Below are 27,721 nucleotides of genomic sequence, written 5' to 3'. Positions count from 1 at the left end.
CTCTTGTTTTTATTTGTTTCTGTTTTGTTTCATTCTTCTTTCCTTTTCATGTTTGTTATGGTGTTTAATTATTCCTTATGTTGTGGTGGCTGCTTGTGGCTTTTTGTTTGTCTTTGTTGTCAACTAAAGTAGCAAACCATGTATTGCGTTCATCAATGCTCGTAATATTATACGCGATATTTACATCAAAGTTGTGTGGAAAGTGTATATGAGAAGTATATACACTCAAATAAAAAAATTTAGTATCTGGTTTTCAGGGCTGACAATATGTTTTGTAAAAAATTTAGATTATGATTGTTCTTACAATCGGTATTGTTAACGATTTTTACAATATTGCGGAAATTCGAAAGTTGTTTTTGTTTTCTATGTTCGGAACAAAAGATGGTATTTTTGGATTTGGATTACAATATTTGTACAAAACAAACACATTTTTGGAACCAAAATAAATATTTTTGTTCCAACAAAACCGAAAAATATTTTTTCTCTGCGTGTTGTTTTTATTATTGGTTGGGAGTTAGGAATATTGCACTTGGTATATTGCTATGAAATAAAGGTAAATGGCATTAAGCTATTGAAAGTTATGGTCATTCACGATACAGTCATTCTTGCCAGTTTCTAGGATTAATTCTGTATCTACCTCGTAAAATTTTGGATGTTAGGACCTATACATTATCTATATTTTGACTGGACATAACCATAACGTAGACCAACCACTGGCTTATCGACGCACACCTTTTCTTTCAAATGACCCCAAAGAAAGATGTCCAGAGGAGTCAAATCTATGTGTTCTCGGCGGCTAATTGGCATCGCCACCACGTGAGATTGTACTGTCATTGAATTTGCCGTTCTGTTGAAACCACATATCGTGCATATCCATCCATCCATATCTTCCGAATCGCATGGGTGCATTGGTTTTTCGACAATCAATGTTGGATTACACTGCTCAACAAAATTGAAAAAGTTGAATATTTCAACCGAAGTTGTTGTTGTTTCTAAATGAAATCGGCGAGCTATTTTCAAATCTGGTCACGGTTTTTCTCCATCAGCTCTTGTTCTTGAGATATAGCTCAAAATCGGTTTTTACTAGTTTTACTCAGAATTTCGTTATTTTCGGATACAAACAAATATTTTTTGCGGGTTTTTCGACACTAATATATTAAGAAGATGTTATACGCTCGATATAAAACGTTTTTTGAAATAACTATGGCGAATATATATCAAAAAATATAGAAAACATACGATGAATTTTGTAAAAATTGCATATTTTGAGTACTTTAAGCTGTAATTACGTCATCGGGCGAAGTCATAGGAACTTCATATGGCATTCCGGATATGCTCAGGGTGTCTACTATATAGTCCAGTATTCAAATATATAATATAAAGTTCATAGCGCCCACGATTCGCCCATAACCTAAAAATCGTCTAGAAGACTGCCATTGAAAAGTAAATGGCATATTTGGTAATGATATCACAGGTAAATGATTTCCCTTTAGCAGTCTTCATGACGATTTTTAGGTTATGGGCGAATCGTGGGCGCTATGAACTTTATATTATATATTTGAATACAGGACTATATAGTAGACACCCTGAGCATATCCGGAATGCCATATGAAGTTCCTATGACTTCCCCTGATGACGTAATTACAGCTTAAAGTACTCAAAATATGCAATTTTTACAAAATTCATCGTATGTTTTCTATATTTTTTTATATATATTCGCCATAATTTTTTCAAAAACCGTTTTGTATCAAGCATATAACATCTTCTTAATATATAAGTGTCGAAAAACCCGCAATAAAATATTTTGTTGTATCCGAAAATAACGAAATTCTGGGTAAAACTAGTAAAAACCGATTTTGAGCTATATCTCAAGAACAAGAGCTGATGGAGAAAAACCGTGACCAGATTTGAAAATAGCTCGCCGATTTCATTTAGAAACAACAACAACTTCGGTTGAAACAAAAGTCGTGTTGACCATTGTTATCATTCGGCCAAATGCGCAAATTCTGCTTATTGACGAATCCACTTCCACGTGAAAATGGGCCTCATCAATGAAGATATGCACTTTAATTATAACCTTTAATTTAATAAGAAGCCTGAATAGCTTTGAAACGTAGCTCGATTGTGTGCATATTTTTATGGGTTCAAATTGAGTTATATTGGATTTAAATTTGGCGTCATTTTGTGATTTCGCGCGGAATCAAGCAAAATTTATCATGATTTCGCATACAAAAATGAAATAATCTCATTTTGTGCTTTCAGCGAAATCAACATCGAAATCACAGTACACATGATATACAACCCTGTTTTTGCCTAAAACAAGTACCAAAAGTTGCAACACTTTTCACATATCACAATAAACCATCTACCTTGGTCAATTGCTACAACAAAAATTTGAAGTATCAAAATTTGTAAACAATGTTAAAAAATTTTAAATTATGTACTTTGTTACAATGCTATTTTTCATTGTGTTTCCGTACTCTTTGTAATGGTAATGTTAGAAAAAGAGCTAATTTTCAAAAATTGCTTCCTCATACAAAATTCGTAAAAAATATGGGAACGGAAAAATGACGGAAATTGCAAAAACTCCAGCAGAAATGTCAAAATCAACATATCAGCTATCGTATTTAGATGCCAATGAACATGCTGCTAGTGTCTACTAGGCCAAAATCTTCCTAGATATCGGAGTAAGGGAACGCATTTTTAGCACTAAACGGTTTTCCCGGTGCAATAGTAATATTTTGCAGGTTCTGAACACAACTTTTATCTATCAAAATTTATTATTATGATGTCTCAACGATAAAATAATTTTTTAATTTTTTCATTTGTTAGTACTATACACAATTAATATATCGTATATGGATAATTTTACGATGATTTTCGAAATAAAGTTGTAAAGTTCTATATTGTCGTATATTTTTGATGACTAATTCAATTTACAACAACTTTTTTTGAAAATTCATGTTCTATCAGTTGCGCATATGCATCTACCTTGATTATTGTAATATGATTGAAATAAAAAAAAAAAAAAAAATAAGTGTAAACACCGGGGTGTATTTAAGGATTTCGTGAAATCCAGTGGGTTTTGGAGCGCAAGTGTAAACTTGGCATTTGTCTGAAATTGCGAAATTTCAACTGAAATGCTGAAAAAGCTAGACCTTAAGATGTGGCTCACATCCAACGTCAGACCTGCAAATGTAACCTACTTTTATAATATAAATAGAGTTTTAAAGGCGAGAACACAATGGATTTTTGTTGCTTATTTTTTCCGCCTCGTTTCAAAGCGCAAAGTGATTGTACTGTTTGCAATAGGACAGACCACAACGAAGCGAGGTTTTAGCCACAAAGTTTAAAATTTTTGAACTTTTGAATTCTTCGCCTGGCTTCATTTTTGGCATTTCGTTTCGACATTCAATTTGATATAAACACGTGTTCAATCTGAAAAATATAATTTGGCTGTAATTTTTATGTTCGGTACTAATTATATCATATTAAAAAATTTAATTTTATTTGATATATTGAAATAATTGTGTTTATAGCGCCCATGAATTTTACGCTTCGATGTGTGACACCAAGATATAAGCGGCCTAGTGAAGAAATAAGCTAAGCAGGAAAATTAAGCTAAGAGCTGACTGTGACTGACCTTAATTTCTTCAGTGACTTAAAGCAAAATTTACATCGATTTTATTCTTCAGATTCTTTTTGTAAATTAAATTATTTTGTTTAAAATAGTTCTCTTAAATTATCACAGTTTTTAAATTTTTTTTTTTTGTTTGCTTTTATTACAGTTCATAATTCTCAGAAATTGAAGACATCTGAAGAATGTGACAAAGTTTTCAGTAACTAAGCTTGGGCCCAACGATCCTGCATCTGGGCAGGAACACAGTCAACAGTCGAGGTCCAGAAGAAAGTACCTTGTTCGGTGCGATCTATGTGAACCACAACTGTGTAGTCATTTCACTTTCATAGGATTCATTGATGTGATTTTCATAGGATTCCATTGAAGGTATATACACTTTGATACGACCAAAAATGAGCCTCATCGAAATAACGGTTTTAGACCCTAAGTATGTTTGGGCGAAATTCGTTTCAGACAATTTGGAGTCGATTTAGCCATGTCCGCCTGTCTGGCTGGTGCGCACAATAACTCTCAAAAGGATCAACCGATTCGAACCAAATTTTGGGTATCGTAATATTTTGTCCAAACTTAGTTTAAGTCCGAAGATGGGTCATATCGGTCCATTCCCTCGTGTACCTCCCCCACAAAAGTTCAAAATTGTTCTGTAAAAAGCTGTGAACGAAAACTCTTATTCCTTCCAGATATAGATCGAGTTCAAATATGGGCTATATCGGTCCACTACTTTGGGTAACTCCCACACAAAATTCGGATAAAGTGAATTTTAAGAGCCCCTCTCGGATCGGGTTGAATTTTTTTCAGTAGGTTGTCATTGCGGCTCCCTTTAAGACGTTACAATTTTTTCTTGCGCAAGTCCACATTTTTTGAGATATTAGCCTAAAAGCTGCAAGAACCCCTGACGACACCAACCAAAATGGCAAATCGGCAAGATAATTCTCGCAGGGAGTTTCAGACTTTGCACATCGTATTATTTCATCCAGTCATGTATCAGGTTGAAATATGGAGTATGTCGGTCCACTCATTCGGCTACCTCCTACACAAAATTCCGAAAAAGTGAAGTTTAAGAGCTCCTCTGGCGAAGTTTTGATTCTTTTTGTAGGTTGTTCTAGCGGCCTCATTTACAACGGTACAATTTTTTTCCGGAGTAAGTCAATACTTACAGAGACAATGGCCCAAAAGCTCCAAAATCCTGCCTGCACATACTAAAATGGCTATTGCGCAAGATAAATCTAAAACTTTTTCGAAAATGTCTGCTAAAATTAGATTAACGTAATTTAATATTTCGAGTCCTTTATGAAGAAGTTTGGTTACTAAAAATATTTTGTATATGTCAATGATTTGGTATAGCCTCACATTACGGTACCTACAGATTTTAAAACAAACTCATGATATACGGGTTGGTTTTTTATCAGTGGCTGAGGGTATATCTTCAGCACAGCTGACTGATACTTTCTTACTTATTTGAAAATTTGTTTAAAAACATCTTCATGCTGGAGCTTTTCTTCTGGGAGATGGTGATATCCATGGTTTGGTATTGGTTTTGTGTGATTTCGACGCACATTTTGAATGATGATTTTGTTGAGAGTTCTTTACATGAAGACTAATCGAGAGAGAATGATGCCGAACCAATGGTTTCTTTGGTCTTATATACCCACAGAAGATTGAAATGCCAATTAGGTAAAGCAAACGCTACCAGCTTCGGAACAATAGATGTTGTTTCTCTTTTGTTCTTGTGTTGTCTACCTTCTTAATCGTGGGCATCCATAATCCTGATAAGGATTCGAAATATGTTGTTCTGTTTTGTGGTATACACGTGCAGTCAGTTTTCCTAAACAATAAAATACTTTGACAATGAGCACCGAAATACTATCACTTATAAATGTTTCCCACGGCCCTTAACAGCACAAGACACATTGATAAGTTTTGCATATTTTGGTTGTGAATCTCAAGATTTATTTTGTGGCAAATCATTAACAAAACCAAGATTTTTAAAGAGTTTACAAGAGTTACTAAAAAATTTTGTCTTCTGATGTATTTATTTGTTGACCAATGTTGATATTGTTATAGATGTTTTTATTGCGCTTTTTTGGTCAGGTTAATTGAATGAAAAAAAAAAATTATTTCATGTTTTGCTCGACGTTTCGTTGGTGGGTTTCCCACTTTTTCAAGAGCATACTGATGTTTAGTATTGTCCTTGTCTTCTTTCGTATATTTTGTTTTACCTTAAAGGCTCGTGGCGCATGTGTGAGTTTGTCTCAATCGTCGATAACCCGTTTTTCTTGTTATAATAAACTTATAATAATTATAAGCGGAAATGCACAAACAACTGAACGTTTAAGAAGAGCACATCACTGCTAAATTACAGGAGGTTTAACACCAAGATCGTAAATCTGGCTTAACTAATTTCTCACGAAGAAAGACAATGTGTTTCCTTTAAATTGCATATCAATGTTTACAGGACGCCAGTTTCGCTAAACAACTGAAATCAAATTCTTTAAGTTGCCAAGATTAACATTTTGCCTATAACATTTGTTCGTTTGTCAGTTTGATTAAATAACAAATTCCTAACATAAAGTCCAAAGCTTAACATAGGTGCAATGTAATCTAGTCTTTGGGCGAATCCAGCTCTCTCTATTTTATAGCAAAGATCTGTATGTAAGGTAACGTGAATATTCGACCAAACAAGAATTTCAATGACTTAAAAGTGGGTATGTATTCTTCTTCGGTCATCAGCAATCTACATATTTTATAAGCATCCAACTAATTGAATTCAAAATTAACTAGAAATGATATTTCTTATTCAGAATACAGATGACGCTCCGTTGTGATTTTTTAACGTGAGTGGTAGTGCCTTTCCCTAATAATAAACTGGTATCCTAATAACATTTTGTTTGTATGAAGTATTGATGTGTGTAATCAAATTGGAGCTTGGGTACCGCTGGACAAAATAGATACAGGTGTTGATTCTTTGAGTTGTTGAAAAAGACAAGATCGATTTAGAAAAAGGAAATGATCTTCTCAACATGGCCGATTATTATTGGTAACTACAACTGGTTATTTTAGTACGAATTTTATCTGCCGTGTTTACATTAAGGTAACCGGAGATTTTAATTACTGTTTTGAGGGGAAATTTAGGGCTTACAGTTTTAGCTTAAACATTCCGCCTCCCCTTGCAGTGTATGCTGTAAAACAAAGGATAAACGAGCCAAAAAGACGGGCACATGTTGGGAAGATTATATCCAAGAAAGAATATGGGGTATTATACTATTTTATCATCTAGGAGCTTAAGTATAATATATGATATTTATTTTAGAATTCATGTTTTCTTGTAATTCAAATTTTGGTTTTGTTACCTTAAAAACTAGAATTAAGTTTACTAGGGTATATTCAGCAAATTAAACTGGTTTTATAGGGATAAAAAAACAGGCTTAAGGCTAATTGTTGAAAGATCCGTAGAGAACAATTCCAAAAATGGTGCTCTGGGCTGTTGGAAGTCCTGGTTTTATAAAAATACCATCAAGTATTATTTTGGAGTACACGTCCACTCCTAAGACAATGTCGATGGGTGCGGATTTATTGAAATATTTATCGGCTAAAACGAAGTTTACAAAGCTATTTTTTAGAGCATTAGGAAGTGACTTCTTCGGTGTCAAGGTGCCAATTCGATTGTTGACTCTTAAAGTAACGTCTATTTTTTGATTCGGATCTGCTGTAGACCACAGGGTTAAAGAACATATAGTTTCCTTCTCAAGTTCGAAGCTCATAACTCCCAATTTGTCAAGATATTTCTGGGAGATATAGCTTATTCTGGCTGCCGAATCCAATAAGCACCTAGCGTAATGCTTCTTACCATTGTTTTCTACCTTGACTAAGGCGGTTGGGAGTAATGTGGCCGTATTCTGATGTAGAAGGGATGTGAGAGAAATGCGATTTTATCATTGGATGCCGATGCTATTTCGCGTCCGGGATCGGTTTCTTTGGGAGCAGAACGTGTTTCTCGACTAGATTTCCTACTTGGCAGTGAAGACCTATCATTTAATGGCGTCGGAGTCCTCCCGTGCGACCCACTTGACGATTTCTTTAATCTAGAATGCATATGGAGGAGGGTATGATGAGGTTTCCCGCAGTACCTACAGCCAGTCGTAGTGAAGCATTTTCGTTGTGAGTGCGTATGCGCAAGACAATTTATACAGTATCCGTACTTTCTTACGGCATGCATACGATCAATCGTGTTATAACTGAGGAAGCGACGACAAGACTTTAGTGCATGCTTCTGTCTACAAACTCTGCAGTCGAATTTGGTTTCAGCTGATAATGACTTCGATTCTTTGGAGGATGTCATATTCCGGAAGAGAGGAGAGGGTTAGCAATTGGGAATGGATAGGGGAAAGAGAGCAATGGTATGTCTGAAAAAAAAAAATAAAGGAAAATCATAATGGAAAGCAGAATGTAGAGGTTTTTTAGGATATGTTTTCGGAGAGGATGACTAATTTGGTAATTGGCCGCGTTATTGTTCCTCTTTGTGTGAGGACATCTGCTACTCGTACCCGATGGTCGACACCCTGATATACTTTCGTCACTCTCCCTAGGCGCCAACTATTTGGGGGTAGGCTTTCATCGCGGATTACTACAAGCATGTCTTTCGCGACATTGATTTCAGGCGTTTTCCATTTGTGTCGTTTCTGCAGTTCCCTTAAATATTCATTTTTCCAGCGGATACAAAATTGTTGGTGAATGGCTTTTAGTCTCCGCCAGCGATTTCGTATGGATACGCTTTCCTCTTCGATTTCCGGTTCTATGGGTGTCAGGATAGCTGTACCAATCAAAAAATGACCAGGTGTCAGTGCAACGAGGTCTGATGGGCTAGGAGATATTGGAGATAGTGGCCTGGAATTTAGGCAAGCTTCTATTTTTGATAATAAAGTTTGGAATTCCTCGAACGTATATTTGTGTGATCCTGCTGTTTTCTTGAAGTGTTGTTTGAAACCTTTCACCCCCGCCTCCCATAAACCTCCCATGTGAGGAGCGCCCGGTGGAATAAAGTGCCAGGAGATGTTTTGATGGGAGTATGTGGAGGTGAGAGCTTTGTGAGAGGATTGGATAAATTCTTTTGCGAGGATACGGGAGGCCCCAACGAATGTTGTTCCGTTGTCGGAATGCAAGTGAAGAGGACAGCCCCGTCTGGAAACGAAGCGGCTGAAAGCTGCCAGGAAAGCCGGTGTAGACAAATCGGAAGTTGCCTCGAGGTGGATTGCTTTTGTGGAAAAGCAGACGAAAACGCAAGTATATCCTTTAGTTACTCTACAGCGTCGCCCGGCATAGCTTTTTATTTCAAATGGCCCGGCAAAGTCTAGACCTGTGTGTGTGAATGGTCGAGAATAACTGCACCTTTCTGGTGGTAAAGCTGCCATTAACTGTTTTTGGCATTTTCGCTTGTATAAGATACAAGGATGGCATTTATGAATAGTAGTTTTTATTAAGTTTTGAACCTTTGGTATCCAATATTGGCTGCGAACCAAACGAAGTACCAGTTGGTTACCGCCATGAAGAGTAATTTTGTGGACAAATGAAACGAAAAGGGTTGAATATTGACACTTATACGGGACAATAATAGGATGTCTTTCGTTAAACGGAAGACTAGGAGAGGCCTCCAAACGACCACACACTCTCATCAGTCCATCTGAATCCATAAAAGGATTCAAATTCAATAGCTTACTTTTCGAGGACAAAGCCTGTCCGATTAGAAGCGCTGCATATTCGGTTGGATATTCTGCTTTTTGACTTATGCGTACTAACTGCTTTCGAACGTAAGGCATTTCACTTGGTGAAATTAAACTAGTTTCTTTTCTTTGGTAATTACCTTTGTGCTTTGGATGCGTAGCTTGGATAAAACGATATACGTACGCCATAATCCGCATGGCTTTGGAAAAGCAGGAAAATCTTCTCAGAACATCTTCGTATTGGTCGAAATAGGAAAAATGAACCTGCAAGGATTTTCTCTCTAGCCCGATTTCAGGATCAATATATGGAGTGGATTTGGGCCAAAATTCGGTCGGTTTAGATAGCCAACTCGGTCCCTTCCACCATAGAGAACTATCGATTAAATCTTTTGGCTATACACCTCTGCTAGCTAGATCCGCTGGATTAAACATGGACTCAACGTGGAACCATTGAGAAGGCTCAATCACTTGGACTATTTTGGACACTCTGTTTGCCACAAAGGTATTCCAAAAACAAGGTGGTTTTGCCAACCAGGACAACACTATTGTGGAATCTGTCCAGCAAAACACAGAATAATTTTGTAAGTCAAATTTAGGAAGAATATTGTCTATCATCTCTGCCAACATCACTGCCCCGCAAAGTTCCAGTCTTGGAATGGAAAGAGTCTTTATGGGGGAAACTTTTGTTTTGGAGGAGATCAAGCTAGTATAAATTTGATGTTGGTGAAGGACTCGGACATAAACGGCAGCAGCATATGCTTTTTCTGAGGCATCGGAAAAACCGTGGAATTGTACCTCAGCATCTGGAGTAAAATGGACCCATCTAGGAATTCGAATTTCGTTTATAAAGGGATATTGACCACGAAATGTTTTCCACAAGTGCAGAGATTCGACTGATATTTCCTGGTCCCATTCAGTCTTTTCCATCCAAATGTTTTGCATTATCATTTTGGCTAATATGATTACCGGTGCTAGCCAACCTGCGGGATCAAACAGTCTAGAAATCTGTGACAAAACAGCCCTCTTAGTGAATCCCCCATCAGCGGAAAGCGTTGTAGTGGAGAAGAAAAAATCGTCCGAACGGGCATTCCAACGGATTCCTAAGGTTTTTACCATACTGCAATCATCAAAGTTCAGGAAATCTGAATGTAACAAGTCCTCAGGAGGTAGACTTTCTAGAATTTTCTTGGAGTTAGAAGTCCATTTTCGCATGGAGAATCCCGCTGAAGACAATGCTTCGATTAGTTCATCCCTGGCTTGAATGGCTGACTGGATATCATGTGCCCCTACCAGCGCGTCGTCGACATACATTGAGGACCTCAAAATCTTAGAAGCAATAGGGAAAGTGCTTTGGATATCATGTGCTAGTTGCATCATTGTCCTTATTGCCAGATAGGGGGCACAATTAATGCCAAAAGTCACCGTTTGGAGCTCAAAATCTTGTATTGGATCGTCTCGACTTTGACGAAACAAGATTCGTTGAAAGGAAGTGTGATCAGAATTCACACGGATTTGTCGATACATTTTTTGTATGTCTCCATTGAAGACGTATCGATAAAAACGCCAGTTAAGAATCAGAATAGTTAAGTCGTTTTGTAATACAGGACCGGTATACAGAATGTCATTCAGGCTTAGGCCGTTTGACGAAGGACAAGAAGCATTGAATACCACTCGAACTTTCGTGGTAGTACTGTCAGGCTTTATCACCGCATGATGGGGTAGATAGAAACATGACGTGTTCAACAGAGGACCATTTTGTTGTATGGGAGACATATGCTTTAATGTTATGTATTCATTAATATTATTATCATAATCTTTCTTAAGTTGTGGGTCACGTAAGAGACGACGCTCGTTACTAAGAAATTGAGACATTGCGCTATTTCGCGAATAACCCAAGCTGGTAAGTGGTGAGTATTCCTCTTTAAATGGAAGAGACACCACATATCTTCCCTCTTCATTGCGAGTCGTCGACTTTTGATATAAATCCTCACAGAATCGGTCGGATTTGGACAAAATTTGTTTGGATGGAATATTCTCCACCTCCCAAAAACGTGAAATCTCTTTGTCAACAGAGATTTCACAGAAATACGAGACACGAGTTGAGAATGAGCTGATGGTTTGGTTCGGAACTGGTCCAGTTAGGATCCAGCCGAAGACTGTTTCTTGAGCCATTAGGGACCCACAGATTCCATGCCTACAACCTGACAACATTATGGAAGGCAGCACATCAGCACCTAAGAGCATGTCGATTTTTGAGCTTTCGTAAAATCGTGAATCTGCCAGCTCAAGATCAGGAAGATTGGAAACAATGTCCATGCTTAACGTTGTAGAAGGGAGATTGTTCGAGAGATGGGGAACAACTAATGCGGAAAGGTGCAGTTGAAAATGTTCGTCGGTATTGGAACCCATTGTGAGTTGACATTCCTTCTGCACATCGGCTGACACCGAATTGTTCAGACCTGATATCTTTGCCGCGGTTCGTTTAGATGGGAGCTTTAAAAGGTTAAACATCTTTTCAGATATAAATGTCCCCTCTGAACCAGAATCAATTAGCGCCCGTACCGTATAATCAACGTTGCAGTATAAGATTTTCACTAGTGCTGTTCCTGGCAAGACGCCTTTGGAATTTAAGGCAAAACAATTCTGAATTACGCCTTTAGATTTTTGAGTGGACTGTATTGAAGTTGAGGTTCGTGGAGTAAAAGGTGCTGCAGAAGAGTTGGGAGATGAACTTCTAGGATGCTGGTGGTTGACGCTATCCGTATCCTTATGTAAGAGAGTGTTGTGGCGCCTGTTGCATTTAAAACAGGAATTCTTGCTTTTACAACTTCTTAGTAAATGTGAGCTAGAGAAGCAATTGAGGCATAGGTTATGACTTTTAATTTCTGCTAACCTTTGGTTGTAGTTCATGTTCAGAAACTTGGGACATTTTCTTATTATGTGGAGATCGTTTGGACAAAGTTTGCACTTAGGCTTGGATACATTGGCTTGGAATGTGTTTATTTTAGAGTTACCACCCTTGAACGGCGAAGCTGATTTAGAACTGGACAGAAGTGTCTTACTTTTATGGACATTTTTCATATCAGAGACTGACTCTAACGTCCTATACCGGTTAGTTAAGAAAGTGTCCAAGTCCGACCACTTTGGAATGAGGGTTTTATCACTTAAGGTCTGTTCCCAAAGAGTGAGAGTCGAGTCAGGAAGACAGTTAGAACACAAGAAAACGAAAATTGGGTTCCAACTCTCGACATCGATTTTGTAATCCTTCAGAGTAGATATGCATGCATTTACATCTCTCTGGAGGTTCTTAAGCGAAGCTGCGTTTTCAGCTGAAATTGCTGTGAGATTAAATAATGCCCTTAACTGTCCGTTTATAAGGATTCGCTTGTTTTCGTAACGAGCAGATAGATTGCTCCAAGCGGTAGTGAAGCCATCATTGGTTAGAGGACTCTTAGCAACTATTTCATGAGCCTCACCCTTGGTCTTCTGGTACAAGTAGAAAAGCTTTTCAACGGAGGTTAATTTGGAATTACGGATACAAACAGCCGTAAACATATCGCGGAACGAAGGCCACGATTTATAATCACCATGGAATGTGGCGAGTTCGATTGGCGGAAGGTGGAATGTAGCATTATTACTCGAGGGGGGATTAGTACTTGGACTAGGAACCGTGGATGAAAAGTTTTCAATAGATTCGTTTAGCTTTGAAATAATGCGACAGTATGTCGAATAGGATTTCATGTATTTTTGTTTCACCGTCTCTATTACAGACGCTTCATCCTCGTCCTGTGTTTTGTTCTTATCTTCATCTTCTTCTTTATTAGTAAGATCAGCCAAGCACTTGTCATAGACTTGCTTCAGGCTTTGCCACGTAGATTTGACTTCATCCTGATGTGTTTCGAGAAGACAGCGAGTACTTACTGGTAACTCGTTACCATTTAATGAAGCCTCGAACTCTACCAGGTTGTCGGCGAAGCGTATGAATTGGTCCAGTGACATTTTAAACCAGGAATTGGAAAAAAAGGGAATTGAAGCCTTAAATGAGGAAGGGTTTGTAACGAAGATGTTAGGAACCTTGTACCTCTATTCGTCTGTATTGTCAACAAGACCTATAATAGGTTTTGGCTATTTGGAAAAGATGCAGAAAATGGCTAAAAACAGCGAAGATGATAGCTGTGAGGAGAGCTTGTAGTATCAGAAGAGTAGAAAGACAAAGAAGAGTTAATTTAGATCCCGGTAATATAGAACGAGTGACAAGTTGATAATTGTTATAGCAGTAGGAGATGACAATTAGGCGGTATGATTACATGTAGGATGATTTTGTACTGGAAGATAAGATTGCAACACAAAATTATTTTTCCCAAAATAAGAAGATAGTCTGACTGATCCGTGAAAGAAAAAAAATATATTTGACCAAACTTGAACTGCTGACAATTGTTATTACAGTGAACACTGTTGCAAGAGTGTTATCCTAGACAAATGTATACTAGGGGATGTATGTAGTTAAGTTTCTCAACAGGAATATTGTACTCAAAATAATCGATAATCGATTCCTTAATGCAAATAAACTTATAAGTATAAGCTCGATTTTATTACTCTTCGGCCCACTGTGCCGATGTATCTGTTTGAATCTGTATCTTAGCTTATAACGCTTATGAATACAAATCCTCGGCATTCAACTGTAGATTCGCAACAGAATGAAATCGGCACGTTGAATGCAAGTAAACTGGAACGTCTGGAATTGGACTGATTTTTATTGTGCAAGTACTCAGAAACAACACGACGTACATGTACTATCTCTATATATACAGGTTTAGAGAAGAGCACTTAAAACGATCTATGATGATGTTCCGCACTATTCCTTTAACAAGAGCGACGAGTTTACTCAATCACTCACAAAATATAACTTCCACTCAAAGGGAATGACGAAGAGGTAATGAAATCGATTTACAAACCAAAGGGCAACAACAAAGGGCCTTATCACACATACAATAGCAATGCCAGCAACAGTGATGAGAGCGCTACTACCTTTCTGGCTCTCAGTGACACAAAGAGACGTCCCAAAAATGAGAATTCAAATATGCATGTTACGGAGTGTTTGTTGTAATCTGCGCTCAATGGACATGCGCATTAGGAGAACTGTGTTGAGATATAATAACAACTGAGAGCAAATATTTTGGATATGTTAAACATGGATGTATGTATGATCGGAAATGTTAATGCAGATAAACGCTCGCTCAATTGCATTTAACAGAATAATAAAAACCCACGTTTTTAGGAGCGTGTTCTTACACTTTTGAACAAAAGTATGTCACACTTTTTTCACAAGTGATTTCTTACAACAAAAGTTAGGCGACTATGCTGTAAAATTTCATGTATGTTTATTTTATTTTGCAGGAGGATTTCACTTTTGTGTTAATTTGGAATGGATTTAGGCAGGTTAACATCGAACGGAATAAGAATTTATATTTTTGATTATTAAGGAGTAGTATAGGTCACTTACTTATAGAGATTGTTACCACCGAATGAATTTCACTGTAACTTACTTCAGCTACTGTTTTGGTAATACCTGCCGATTAGTGTGTAAATCACTGCACCACTTGTTCACTGCTGTTGACATTCCAAGTTTACCGGCAACTTTAGGCTTAGTCTTAATCCAAGTTTACCGGCAACTTTAGGGTTTTATTTAGTCCAAGTTTACCGGCAACTTTAGGGTTTATTCGAATCCAAGTTTACCGGCCACTATAGGGGGTTTCCTTGTTATTTAATCCACTTTTTTTTTACTTTATCTGCCCGGCGAATCCTCACAGAACTTGAACGCGGCAATTGTTTGTGAAACTGTACGACCAAAACAGAACTAAATCAAAACCGCGTGCTTGAACGATGAAACTGATGACACTCAACAAACAATGATAAAGGAAGCCAACAACCACTAGAACGGTCTCGTACCAAACCTCTGCTTGCGAAACTGAAATCTCTCACTGTCTCCAATCCGGCTCGAAGGACCAAATGTTTGTATGAAGTATTGATGTGTGTAATCAAATTGGAGCTTGGGTACCGCTGGACAAAATAGATACAGGTGTTGATTCTTTGAGTTGTTGAAAAAGACAAGATCGATTTAGAAAAAGGAAATGATCTTCTCAACATGGCCGATTATTATTGGTAACTACAACTGGTTATTTTAGTACGAATTTTATCTGCCGTGTTTACATTAAGGTAACCGGAGATTTTAATTACTGTTTTGAGGGGAAATTTAGGGCTTACAGTTTTAGCTTAAACACATTTAATTAATCGTAATATGTAGACATCGGATTTTTGCATGTTTTTTATTTCTCATCCGATTGGACTCAAATTTTGGATCTAGGCGTTTTAAGGGTCAATTTTTCGATATTTGGGGTCATATCAAAAACATGCAAAAAATATGCAAAATATATGCAAAAAATATGCAAAAAATATGCCAAAAAATATGCAAAATATGAAAAAAAATATGAAAAATATGCAAAAAAAAATATGCAAAAAAAATATGCAAAATATGCAAAAAATATGCAAAATATGCAAAAAATATGCAGAATATGCAAAAAATATGCTAACAGTTTTTGGGCGAAAATCGTCATAAAGGTCGTAAAATTTACAATTAAAGTTGGAAAAATCATCAAAAAAAAAACTATAAAGTGTCCTAAATTAAGACTGTTGGCCATTTAACGTCGATTTTTAGCAGATTATTATGTTATTGATACCTCTTACGACAGTGTGGTGTAGGGTATATGATATTGTAATACTATTTTTTTATTGTTAAACTATACAAAAATATAAAATTTGATAAAACATCAATCATTTTATGTAATTTTATGTAAATTCAATATTTTCTTTGTCTTAATTTGTAGCTTTAGGCTGGTTTCAACTCAAAGGGAAGAAATCGATGTTGGATTTTTTTAGGCGGGGGTTGCCGCCTGAACTTTTTACTTAGAGTAGATTTTAGATAGATTTAAGATTAAGATTGGCAAATGAGCACCATTGGAATAAGTTAACACGTGCTACTGGGGCCTCGAAGTTATGAAAATCTCGTCTCTCTCGGAGGCCCATATCTGTGGAACGGTTAAAGCTATTTGCCCGTATTATGCATTAACTTAAAGGCCATTCTGTTCATTTTATGTTCAAAAACAAAATGCGTAAGTATTACTGAATTCGACATAGAAATCCAGTGTCCCGATTAACGTGACTACGTACGCCTTAGGGCGAAAATAGAGCCTATCTGGGTACAGCCGACTACTTGGTACAGCGAACTACTTCGTTGTAATCTGTCATGAGCTCGAACAGTTGTTCTCTTGTAAGTTTGGGTCAAATATTTGCGGAGAAGTTTCCATCTTCGCTTTGTCAATATTTTTGTCGCCATTTGACTCTTTACGGTGTTTTGACTGTCGGATCAATCAATGCCAAGCCAACAAGTTCAGGACTAAGATGCCACAAGTGATTTATCATTTTGTTATTTCTTTTGTGTCTATGATTTCGTATTTCAATAGATTTTCAATGAGGTCTAACGCTTCGTAGAATCTGAAGAACCATCTGTCCCGAAAATAATCAAGCGCGGCTGGACCCCTGTAAAGTGTCCTATTTGAACGTTAGTCGTATCATTTTATCTACAGTAGAAGCTGTCGGAGAGGACCCAACATATATTAGATCTTTAGAAGCTTTATCCGTTTATTCTAGAGAATAAACAGTGAAAAATACTCGCAACAACTTCAAGGAAGGGTTAAGATACCCCAAATCAATGCTATTTGCGTGCACTGGCATGGAAAACTATTACCAGGTATTCCCAAAACAGTGCAGAAAGAACGGGTTGCTGTTCTAGTATCATCTGGTATGAGGGTAAAGAACAACTCCTGGGCGTTCCTAAAACTGACAGTAGCTCAGGGGAGAAACAAGACTTAGCAGTGTACGAATGCCTAGAATAATGGGGTCTTACCAGCTTGAGCAGATGTTAAGTCGAGAGCTTCTGTACCTGCGTACAGACGTATTAAAAGTATTGTTTCTATAAGAATAGTGTGCGATTGACAAATCCATGTTCGATATAGGCGAGAATGTTTAAAACTACTTCCCAGCTGATATCCCAACAACAAGAGGTCGTAGAAGGACTTTGTGTTTTCATCTTTCGAGCCTGGTTTAACGCGCCCAGAACGTTTTTTATACCCTCAGCCTTTAGGCTAAAGAGGGTATTTACACTTTGATACGACCAAAAATGTGCCTCATCGAAATAATGGTTTTAGACCCCAAGTATGTTTGTACGATATCCGTTTCAGACAATTTTGAGTAAATCTAGCAATGTCCGTCCGTCTGTCTGTCTGTCTGTCTGGCAGGCTGGTGCGCACGATAACTCTCGAACGGATCAATCGATTCGGTTCAAATTTTGGGTATCGAAATATTTTGTCCAGATTCGATTTAAGTTCGAAGATGGGCCATATAGGTCCACTCCTTCAGGTACCTCCCCCACAAATGTTCAAAAATTGTCACAAAACTTGTGCGCACGATAACTCTTGTAGGGAATAACCGATTTGGTCCATACTTTACACATCGTGTAATTTCTACCAAACTTAGATTAGGTTCCAATATGGACTCAATCGGTCCACTCCTTCGGGTACCTCCCACACAAAATTTCGGAAAAGTTCAGTTTAGGACCTGGTCTCGAATCGCTTTGATTTTTGTTTACGCAAGTTGTATTCGCTGTCCTCTATACGACGCTGTAAGTTTCATTAGGGGCAAGTCCATATTTCCCGAGAAAATAGCCTGAAAGTTAAAAAAACCGTATGACACCGTGTGTAGTGGTTGGAGCGCAAGATAACTCTAGAACGGATCTGCCGATTCGGTCCAAAATTTGGCTTTCGTAATATTTTGTCCAAACTTAGTTCAAGTTCAAAGATTGAGTATATCGGTCCACTCCTTCCGGTACCACCCCCACAAAAGTTCCAAAATGTTCGGAAAATTTGTGCGTACGATAACTCTTTAAGGGAGTAACCGATTTGGTCCATACTTTGCACATTATGAAATTTCTACCAGACTTAGATGAGGTTTCAATATGGACTCAATCGGTAAACTCCTTCGAGTACCTCCCACACAAAATTTCGGAAAAGTTCAGTTTAGGACCTGCTCTCGAATCGCCTTGGTTTTTGTTGTAACATCTTGTATTCACTGTCCCCTATACGAAGGTACAAGTTTCCTCAGGGGCAAGTCCATACTTCCTGAAAAAATAGCCTGAAAGTTGAAAAACAATCCCTATGACACCATGTTTATGGGTGGCAGCGCAAGATAATTCTCGAACGGAAATGCCGATTCCGGCCAAAATTTGGCCTTCGTAATATTGTTTCCAAACTTATTTTAAGTTCGTAGATAAGTCATATCGGTCCACTCCTTCAGGTACCTACCCCACAAAAGTTCAAAAATATTCGGAAAAATTGTGCGCACGATAACTCTTGATGGGAGTGACCGATTTGGTCCATACTTTACACATTCTCATAATATCTACCAGATATAGATCAGGTTCGAATATGGACTATATTTGTCCACTCCATCCCGTACCTCCCACACAAAATTTTGGATAAGTTCACTTTAAGACCTGCTATTGAATCACTTTGATTTTTGTTGAAGCAACTTACATTCGTTGCCTCAATTACGATGGTAAAAGTTGTTTCAGGGGCAAGTCCATACTTCTTGAGAAAACAGCCCGAAGGGTGTAAAAACCCCCTATGGCACCCCCATGTTCTATATCGGTCCATTCCTTTAAGTACTTTTTTCGCAAAATTTTTGAACTTCAATCCTAATCTACATTTTTGTCGGTTAATACGACCAAAATTTTGAAACCCCCTAAATACATAAGTTTTTTGTGAAAAAAGTGTTTCAATTTGCACAGGCTGAGGGTATATCTCTGTCGGCAAAGCCGACTGATACTTTTTTACTTGTTTTATATTGTTTATTATACCCTCAGCCTTTAGGCTAAAGAGGGTATTTACACTTTGATACGACCAAAAATGTGCCTCATCGAAATAATGGTTTTAGACCCCAAGTATGTTTGTACGATATCCGTTTCAGACAATTTTGAGTAGATCTAGCAATGTCCGTCCGTCTGTCTGTCTGTCCGTCTGTCTGGCTGGCTGGTGCGCACGATAACTCTCGAACGGATCAATCGATTCCGTTCAAATTTTGGGTATCGAATTATTTTGTCCAGATACGATTTAAGTTCGAAGATGGGCCATATAGGTCCACTCCTTCAGGTACCTCCCCCAAAAATGTTCAAAAATTGTCGCAAAACTTGTGCGCACGATAACTCTTGTAGGGAATAACCGATTTGGTCCATACTTACATACACATCGTGTAATTTCTACCAAACTTAGATGAGGTTTCAATATGGACTCAATCGGTCCACTCCTTCGGGTACTTCCCACACAAAATTTCGGAAAAGTTCAGTTTAGGACCTGGTCTCGAATCACTTTGATTTTTGTTTACGCAAGTTGTATTCGCTGTCCTCTATACGACGCTGTAAGTTTCATTAGGGGCAAGTCCATACTTCCTGAGGAAATAGCCTCAAAGTTACAAATAACCCTATGACACCGTGTGAAGTGGGTGGAGCGCAAGATAACTCTCGAACGGATCTGCCGATTCGGTCCAATATTTTGCTTTCATAATATTTTGTCCAAACTTAGTTCATGTTCAAAGATGGATTATATTGATCCACTCCTTCCGGTACCTCCCCCACAAAAGTTCGAAAATGTTCGGAAAATTTGTGCGTACGATAACTCTTGAAGGAAGTAACCGATTTGGTCATTACTTTGCACATTATGAAATTTCTACCAGACTTAGATGAGGTTCCAATATGGACTCAATCGGTAAACTCCTTCGAGTACTTCCCACACAAAATTTCGGAAAAGTTCAGTTTAGGACCTGCTCACGAATCGCCTTGGTTTTTATTGTAACATCTTGTATTCACTGTCCCCTATACGAAGGTACAAGTTTCCTCAGGGGCAAGTCCATACTTCCTGAAAAATAGCCTGAAAGTTGAAACACAAACCCTATGACACCATGCTTATGCGTGGAAGCGCAAAATAATTCTCGAACGGATATGCCGATTCCGGCCAAAATTTGGCCTTCGTAATATTGTTTCCAAACTTAGTTTAAGTTCGTAGATAAGCCATATCGGTCCACTCCTTCAGGTACCTACCCCACAAAAAAATATTCGGAAAAATTGTGCGCACGATAACTCTTGATGGGAGTGACCGATTTGGTCCATACTTTACACATTCTCATAATATCTACCAGTTATGGATCAGGTTCGAATATGGACTATATTTGTCCACTCCATCCCGTACCTCCCACACAAAATTTTGGATAAGTTCACTTTAAGACCTGCTATTGAACCACTTTGATTTTTGTTGAAGCAACTTACATTCGCTGCCTCAATTACGATGGTAAAAGTTGTTTCAGGGGCAAGTCCATACCTCTTGAGAAAACAGCCCGAAGGTTGTAAAAACCCCCTATGGCACCCCCATGGTCGGTCCATTCCTTTAAGTTCCTTTTCCGCAAATATGTTGAACTTTAATCCTAATCCGACCAAAATTTTGAAACACCCTAAATACATAAGTTTTTTGTGAAAAAAGTATTTCAATTTGCCCAGGCTGTGGGTATATCTCTGTCGGCAAAGCCGACTGATACTTTTTTACTTGTTTATTTTGTATTAAACGACAACAACTGAGAGTTATAAATGAGAGTGTGGGTTATTGATTTTACAAAACGTATAATGAACAATGTTTATGTAGTTATAATATAGGATGTATTGGGTAAACATAATCAAGAGGTTAAAAAGGATTAGAGGCAATAGATTGAGTTTAATACAAAAAATAGTGAAAACGAAATTCAGAAATATTTTAGGTCCAAAATAAGACCTAAATCGCATTGAAGATTTATTGAAATACGAAACAAATATAAGATAAAGGAAATAACAAAATGATAAATAATCTGTGGTATCTTAGTCCTGAACTTGTTGGCCTGGTATTGTTTGATCTGATAGTTCATACCACCGTAAAGAGCCAAATGCGACAAATATCTTAACGAAGCAAGCAAAAGAAAATGGAAAAAACTACTTGGTGATGAACTCGACTTCTTGCTCTGCTATGTCGTTCACAAATTTCAAGTTGTTTACCATCCTTTAATCTTCCTGGTAATTGATGTTCTGTGGTCAAGTTGCAGGATCTTTTTCAAGAAATTTGGAGTTAATGCTTAATCTTTTGAACAACAAGTAAGTATCCCCTGTGATTACGTCTGGTAGACTTTTTCTGGGAATTTCAGCAGTTGTTCTTTTGTTAGTTTGGTTCACCCAGATGGCTCCAAAATCTCATTATGTCAGTCCCTTATATAAATTTAAATATGAACAAAATGTAAAAGACATTTGTTTTCATTCCAAAAAAATGATAATATGGAAAGAAATAATAAATAATAAAAAATAAGTTACAATATTTTATTTATAAAAGCACTTAAAACTAGAAAATAATTTTTAATGATAGATTCTCTCAAATAAAACGCTTGCCGTTTAATATTGCCACAATTTTTAATTCAAATGCAAGCGTTTTACTTGAGAGATTTCATCATTAAAAATTATTTTATAGTTTTAAGAGCATTTATAAATAAAACAATGTAACTTATTTTGTTATATAGGGGCTATAGCAAAACCTTGGCCTGAGTCCAACATTTTTGGTGAGGAAGTTTCTGTACCATTGGGAACCCCAATTGCAAAGTTATAGTCTATTCGGCCTAAAAATTAAAACAGAATCCTTAAAATACTTTAAATCGGGTGGTACCGCTATATGGGGGCTCTAAGAAAAAATGGATCCATATTGGTTTTGGTTTCATATTCATGTATTGTCATCCAAGTCTGAGAAGTGTGCAAAGTTTTAGTTCGATTGGTCAACTACAACTGTGTGGAAAATAAGTTACTAGATTTGAACTAAACAGACAAGTTAAATAAAACACTGTAAAAAGGGTTTTTCACAATAGACTCTATTTTCACCCTAAGGGGTGTTCAGGACATTGACTTTATTATCTTGAATTCAGTACTACTTAAGTATTTTGTTGTTCAGCAAGAAATATCAAGAAAAGTATGGCATTTAATTTAATGCATAACACGGGCAAATAGCTTTAACCGTTTCATAGATATGGGTCGCTGAAGTCGTCAAATAGCCAAAAAATCAAGATTTTCATAATTACGAGGCCCCAGTGGCATGTGTTAACATATTCCAATGGTGCTCAAACTTTAACAATCTTAAAATCTAACCAAACTAACAACTTTAGGGGAGTACCGCTAAAAAAAATCCATCATCGATGTTTTCCCTTTGAGTTAAAACCAGACTAATGCAACAAATTAAGACAAAGAAAATATTGAATGTTACATAAAATATTTGACAATTTAACAAATTTTATATTTTTTAATAGGTTAATAATAAAAAAATGGTATTACAATATACATATAACGATATTTTTATATCCACACTGTGGTAAGAGGTCTCAATAGCTAAAAAAGCGACGTTAAACGGCCAACAAACCTAATTTAGGACATTTTGAAATTGTTTTAATGATTTTTTCCAACTTTAATTGTCAATTTTACGACTTTTATGACGATTTTCGTCCAAAAACTGTTTGCCTATTTTTCATATTTTTTGCATATTCTGCATATTTTTTGCATATTTTGCATATTTTTTGCATATTTTTTGCATATTTTGTATATTTTTTGCATATTTTGTGCATATGCAAAATATGCAAATATGCAAAATAAATACGAAATATGACCCTGCCATTTAATTTAGATTTCTTTGAAACGAATTTTGGTCCAATCAGAATCTTCGTATCTTTAATATTAAAAAATATGCAAATATGCAAAATCCGATGTCTAGTAATATGACTATAACAAAGGAATACGGGCGATTCCTAATATAACGACGACTGAGACAAAATCATGCTAGCGGCACGAGCCTAAACGGTATAACACTATCTTAACGTCGAGATTTTTCTGTATTTCAGTTGAAATTTCTCAATTTCAGACTAACTCAATTTGAACCATTAAAAGATACGCACACAATCAAGCTACGTGTTAAAGCTATTCAGGCTTCAGGAATCATCTTTATTGATGAGGCCCATTTTTACCTAAGTGGATTCGTCAATAAGCAGAATTTGCACAATTAGTCGAATGATAATCCAACACTGATTGTCCAAAAACCAATGCACCCAAGCGATTCGGAAGATATGGATGGATGGATATGCACGATATGTGGTTTCAACAGAACGGCACATTCAATGACAGTGTAATCTCACGATGGCGATGTCAATTGGCCGCCGAGATCACATAGATTTGACTCCCCTGGACATCTTTCTTTGGGTTTATTTGAAAGAAAAGGTGTACGTAGATAAACCAGGAACAATTCAAGGCACACATCCTTAATTATACCTCTATATCGTGAAAATATCTGTATCAATTTGTTTGAAGATGTTTCGTTCCTTTTTATACCCTCAGCCTTTAGGCTAGAAGTGTATATGAGGAAAAGTCAAAATTTTTTAGTTTCCATGAAGCCAAGGTTTGCACTATTATAATACGCGAACTATTGTAGTTTGCCAGTAACTATGACTATTGCTGGATTAATTTAGATGTTTTTGTACAAAGCTCAAAAATATAGGAAAAAAATTTAAATTACGTGGTAGTTACGACCGCGTAAAGGAAAAACCATAGGTAAAAACACGTTGAATCTAAACAGGTTTTTTACATTGCTATTCGATTTCTGATTAAACCATTCAAATGACGGACATCTGTCCAAAGTAAAAGTTGGAGAATACAAAATGAAGATTACACTTCTGATGTATCACTTTCCAAAATTTCCACTGCATCCACCTTTTATGGATGCTGACATTTTGAAGCCGGATTTCAGGTGTTTTTTGTATTTTTTATGTAACTGGGACGCGCATTCGGATATTTCGAAAAACCAATTATAGGACTAAAGAACTCGCGATTTCGCATAATCTGATATGTATATTAAGTATGTAGCCCACACAGCAGCAGAGTAATCTACTGCCAAAGGCCAAAATTTAGTGCGATATTTTTTCTAAAAAACCTATTTTTTGGGTACAGTATTTACAATATCGTTTTGAGTGTGCTGGTACCCCGCGATATTTTAGTTTTTCGACGATCCGGATCATATGAATCACAGATCGTAAAAATCCATCTACTAGAACGGTGGAAATGGCTACTGCAAAAATTGAAAATTTGCGAAAAATGTTTTTCAAAATATCGCTGACTAACTCGCGGTTTATGTGGATCGTTTCCATTTCAATGAAGAAAGTGAATCATCACTCGCGTTTGTGGGAAAACAGCGGTTTGAAAAATTTAGTGGCATAGGAGCTGTATCCGATTTATCCAAAAAATACTGTGTGATGCTACATCCATGGTTCTTGATGGATTTTATTGAAATATGTTTAGATCGATGTATTTTTTCACGGTTGATAGTGAAATCGGATGCGCATAAAAAGTGTATGCACTTTGTGCAAAATATAAGCGTAATACAGTTTGTTGCACACTAAACTGCAGACGATGCTACATCTTAGCGGCCAAAGTAAATCCTGGCAAATGTGTACAAATTAAAAGAGAAGAATTCGCTGTATTGGTAAACCGCATGCGCATCAAGTGATTTTGAGGATTTCGCGATTTACACGCATTTCAAAATGAACATTACCCGATACAATTTTATTTCAAGATTATACCCCTTTTAAAGGAACCCAACATTTATTTGAAAGATATCCATATCTTCTGCTAGATGTTAGCGTGTTTTCGAGAAGTGATTAGAATAAAAAATGTGATTTATTGCGTGGAATTTAACTAAAATAGAAGAAAAACTCCGACCTATTTTTCTTACATTTTGTTCAACTAACTCAGAAAATAAATTTTAATAAATATTTTTCTTACAAAAATTTTATAAATTTCCTCAATATATTTTTTGTTTTTTGCTATAATATGCAAACCGCTAAACGGATTTGTATAGTTTTGGTTTCACTTGAATCTTCGCGATGTTTAGATTACGTACATATTTTTTATATATTTTTCAGATACATAAACAGCTTGAATTTTATTACAACAAGTTGTAAACTACCAATTGTTTTGAATGCTTTCCTAATTTCCGCGAAAATTTACAACTTTTTCACTAAAGTTATGGGACCTCAGTAACCATATAGTATGTAGGGAGCCCCTAATTAAGAGAGTTTCTCAATATAATGATTAGAGTCTTTTAAAGATTTTTTTCTTTTTATCAGAATTGAAACCGCCATAACTTTTGCGCGCAACAACCAAAATTAGTATCTCGAACAGATTTAAGAATGGGATTTTTTCCCAATGTATGTACCAAAAATCATTCATGTAGCTTAAAAAAAAATTTTTAATTTTTTTTATGGAAAACTAAAAAATTTTGTCTTTTCTTCATATCGTCACCATAAATGCCCAAAGACGTAACCCACAAAACCAAAACTTTACAGGAGAAGCAAAAAACGTTATAAAATTAAAACCTGTTTTACGGAATATTAATCTTATGAAGGCGAGTATATGGGATATTATCGATCATATACGAAGGGGAATAAGTAAAGAAACCAAAACTGCTGAATTGCTTAGTTTTGAGATCCTCCATTACAACAAAATCTGCAATATTATCCCATTTTCCGAAATGCCATTTCTTGAATAGGATCGTTGTATTTGAACGTAGAAGCTTGAAATTTTGCCAGAGCAGGCATTTTAGCTTTATGTATCAGATTAGGTCAAAAAACGAATTTCGATTTTCATGTCGGTTACGTCTTCGGGCATTTATGGTGACGATATACACTTTGATACGAAAAATGTCTATCTGTTTGGCTTGTGCGCACGATAACTGTGGAACAGTTTAACCGATTCGAACCAAATTTTGGGTATCGTAATATTTTGTCTAAACTTAGTTTAAGTTCGAAGATGGGCGATATCTGTCCACTTCTTCTGGTACCTCCCCCACAAAAGTTCAAATTTTTTCTGTAAAATGGTCTGGTTCGAATATGAACTATATCTGTCCACTCCATCGGGTACCTCCCACACAAAATTCGGATAAAGTTTTCGGATGGTTTTGCAATTTTTTCAGTAAGTTTTCCTTGCGGCTCCCTTTATGACGGTACAATTTTTTTCTTGCGGAAGTCCATACTTCCTGAGATATTGGCCTAAAAGCTCCAAGAAACCCTGACGGCACCAACCAAAATGGCAAATCCGCAAGATAATCCTCACAGGGAGTTTTTGATTGATGCAGGCTTTGCACATCGTATTATTTCATCCAGTCCAGTATGGGATTGAAATATGGACTATATCGGTCCACTCCTTCGGGTACATCCCACACAAAATTCGGATAAAGTGAGGTTTAGGAGCTCCTCTCGCATCGTTTTGACTCTTTTTCAGTAGATTGTTGGAGCGGCCTCATTTACAATGGTACATTTTGTTCCGGAGTAAGTCAATACTTCCTAAGATAATGGGCCAAAAGCTTTAAAACCCTGTCGGATATTGTGCAAGATAACTCTAAAACTTTTTCAAAAATTTCTTTCAAACTTATTTTAACATAATTTAATATTTTGAGTCCTTTATGACGAAGTTTGGTTGCCAAAAATGTTTGGTATATGTCAATGATTTGGTATAATCCCACGTTACGGTATCTACAGATTTTAAAGCAATCTCTTGATATAAAATCAATATATTTTATATTGATTTTTTTTTCTTGGTGGCATAGACCAAATGTGTTCTTCTTTGGCACGGCGGTGCCGATGATTTTCGGCAATTTACACACACACGACCCGAATGCACAGAAAGAGCGTACAAAAGAGAACAAATGTTTTGATTTGTTATTGTTTTATAGCTTGCGTGAATACAAACTTACTAACACACTGTTATAAGTTGCCAATATTTTGAATTTTCTCCGTTCTCTTTTTGGTCATGTCTGGCATAGACTAATGAAAAGATAGACGACGGAATACTCAATTTTGCGCCGTCAAGCTACTCAAACAAGAAAACTCAAAAAAGTTCGAAGACGATTTTTCATTAGTCTATGTCAGTGGCTGAGCGTATTTCTCCGTCAGCACAGCTGACTGATACGTACTTACTTGTTCCGATTTGTTTTGATGCATGAAAGTAACATGAAATACAGTTTCGTACGAATAGTGTCAACTGAATAAACGTATTCCAAATTTCGTGGATGGTCTACGATTATGTCCAGTTAAAATATAGATAATGTATAGGTCCTAACATCCATGATTTTGACTGGCATGAATGACTATATCGTGAATGATT

General features: G+C 36.7%; 1 protein-coding gene across 1 annotated transcript; it reads right to left on the bottom strand.

Annotated features, from left to right (window-relative positions):
* Positions 1-669: 669 nt before the first annotated feature.
* On the bottom strand, positions 670-11,529 carry LOC141398173 (uncharacterized). Its single transcript, XM_073975406.1, has 2 exons — positions 10,153-11,529; positions 670-939 (listed from the first exon to the last, which is right to left on the bottom strand). Exons 1-2 carry the CDS (start codon positions 11,527-11,529, stop codon positions 670-672), a joined length of 1,647 nt encoding a protein of 548 aa, XP_073831507.1.
* Positions 11,530-27,721: the final 16,192 nt, after the last annotated feature.

This window comes from Musca autumnalis, unplaced genomic scaffold (genome assembly GCF_047663935.1).
Source record: "Musca autumnalis isolate F117 unplaced genomic scaffold, ASM4766393v1 scaffold_3, whole genome shotgun sequence".
In the NCBI taxonomy this organism is placed as follows: Eukaryota; Metazoa; Arthropoda; class Insecta; order Diptera; family Muscidae; genus Musca; species Musca autumnalis.
The sequence above is the reverse complement of the archived record's forward strand: the minus strand, read 5'-3'. Positions and strand labels throughout refer to the sequence as shown.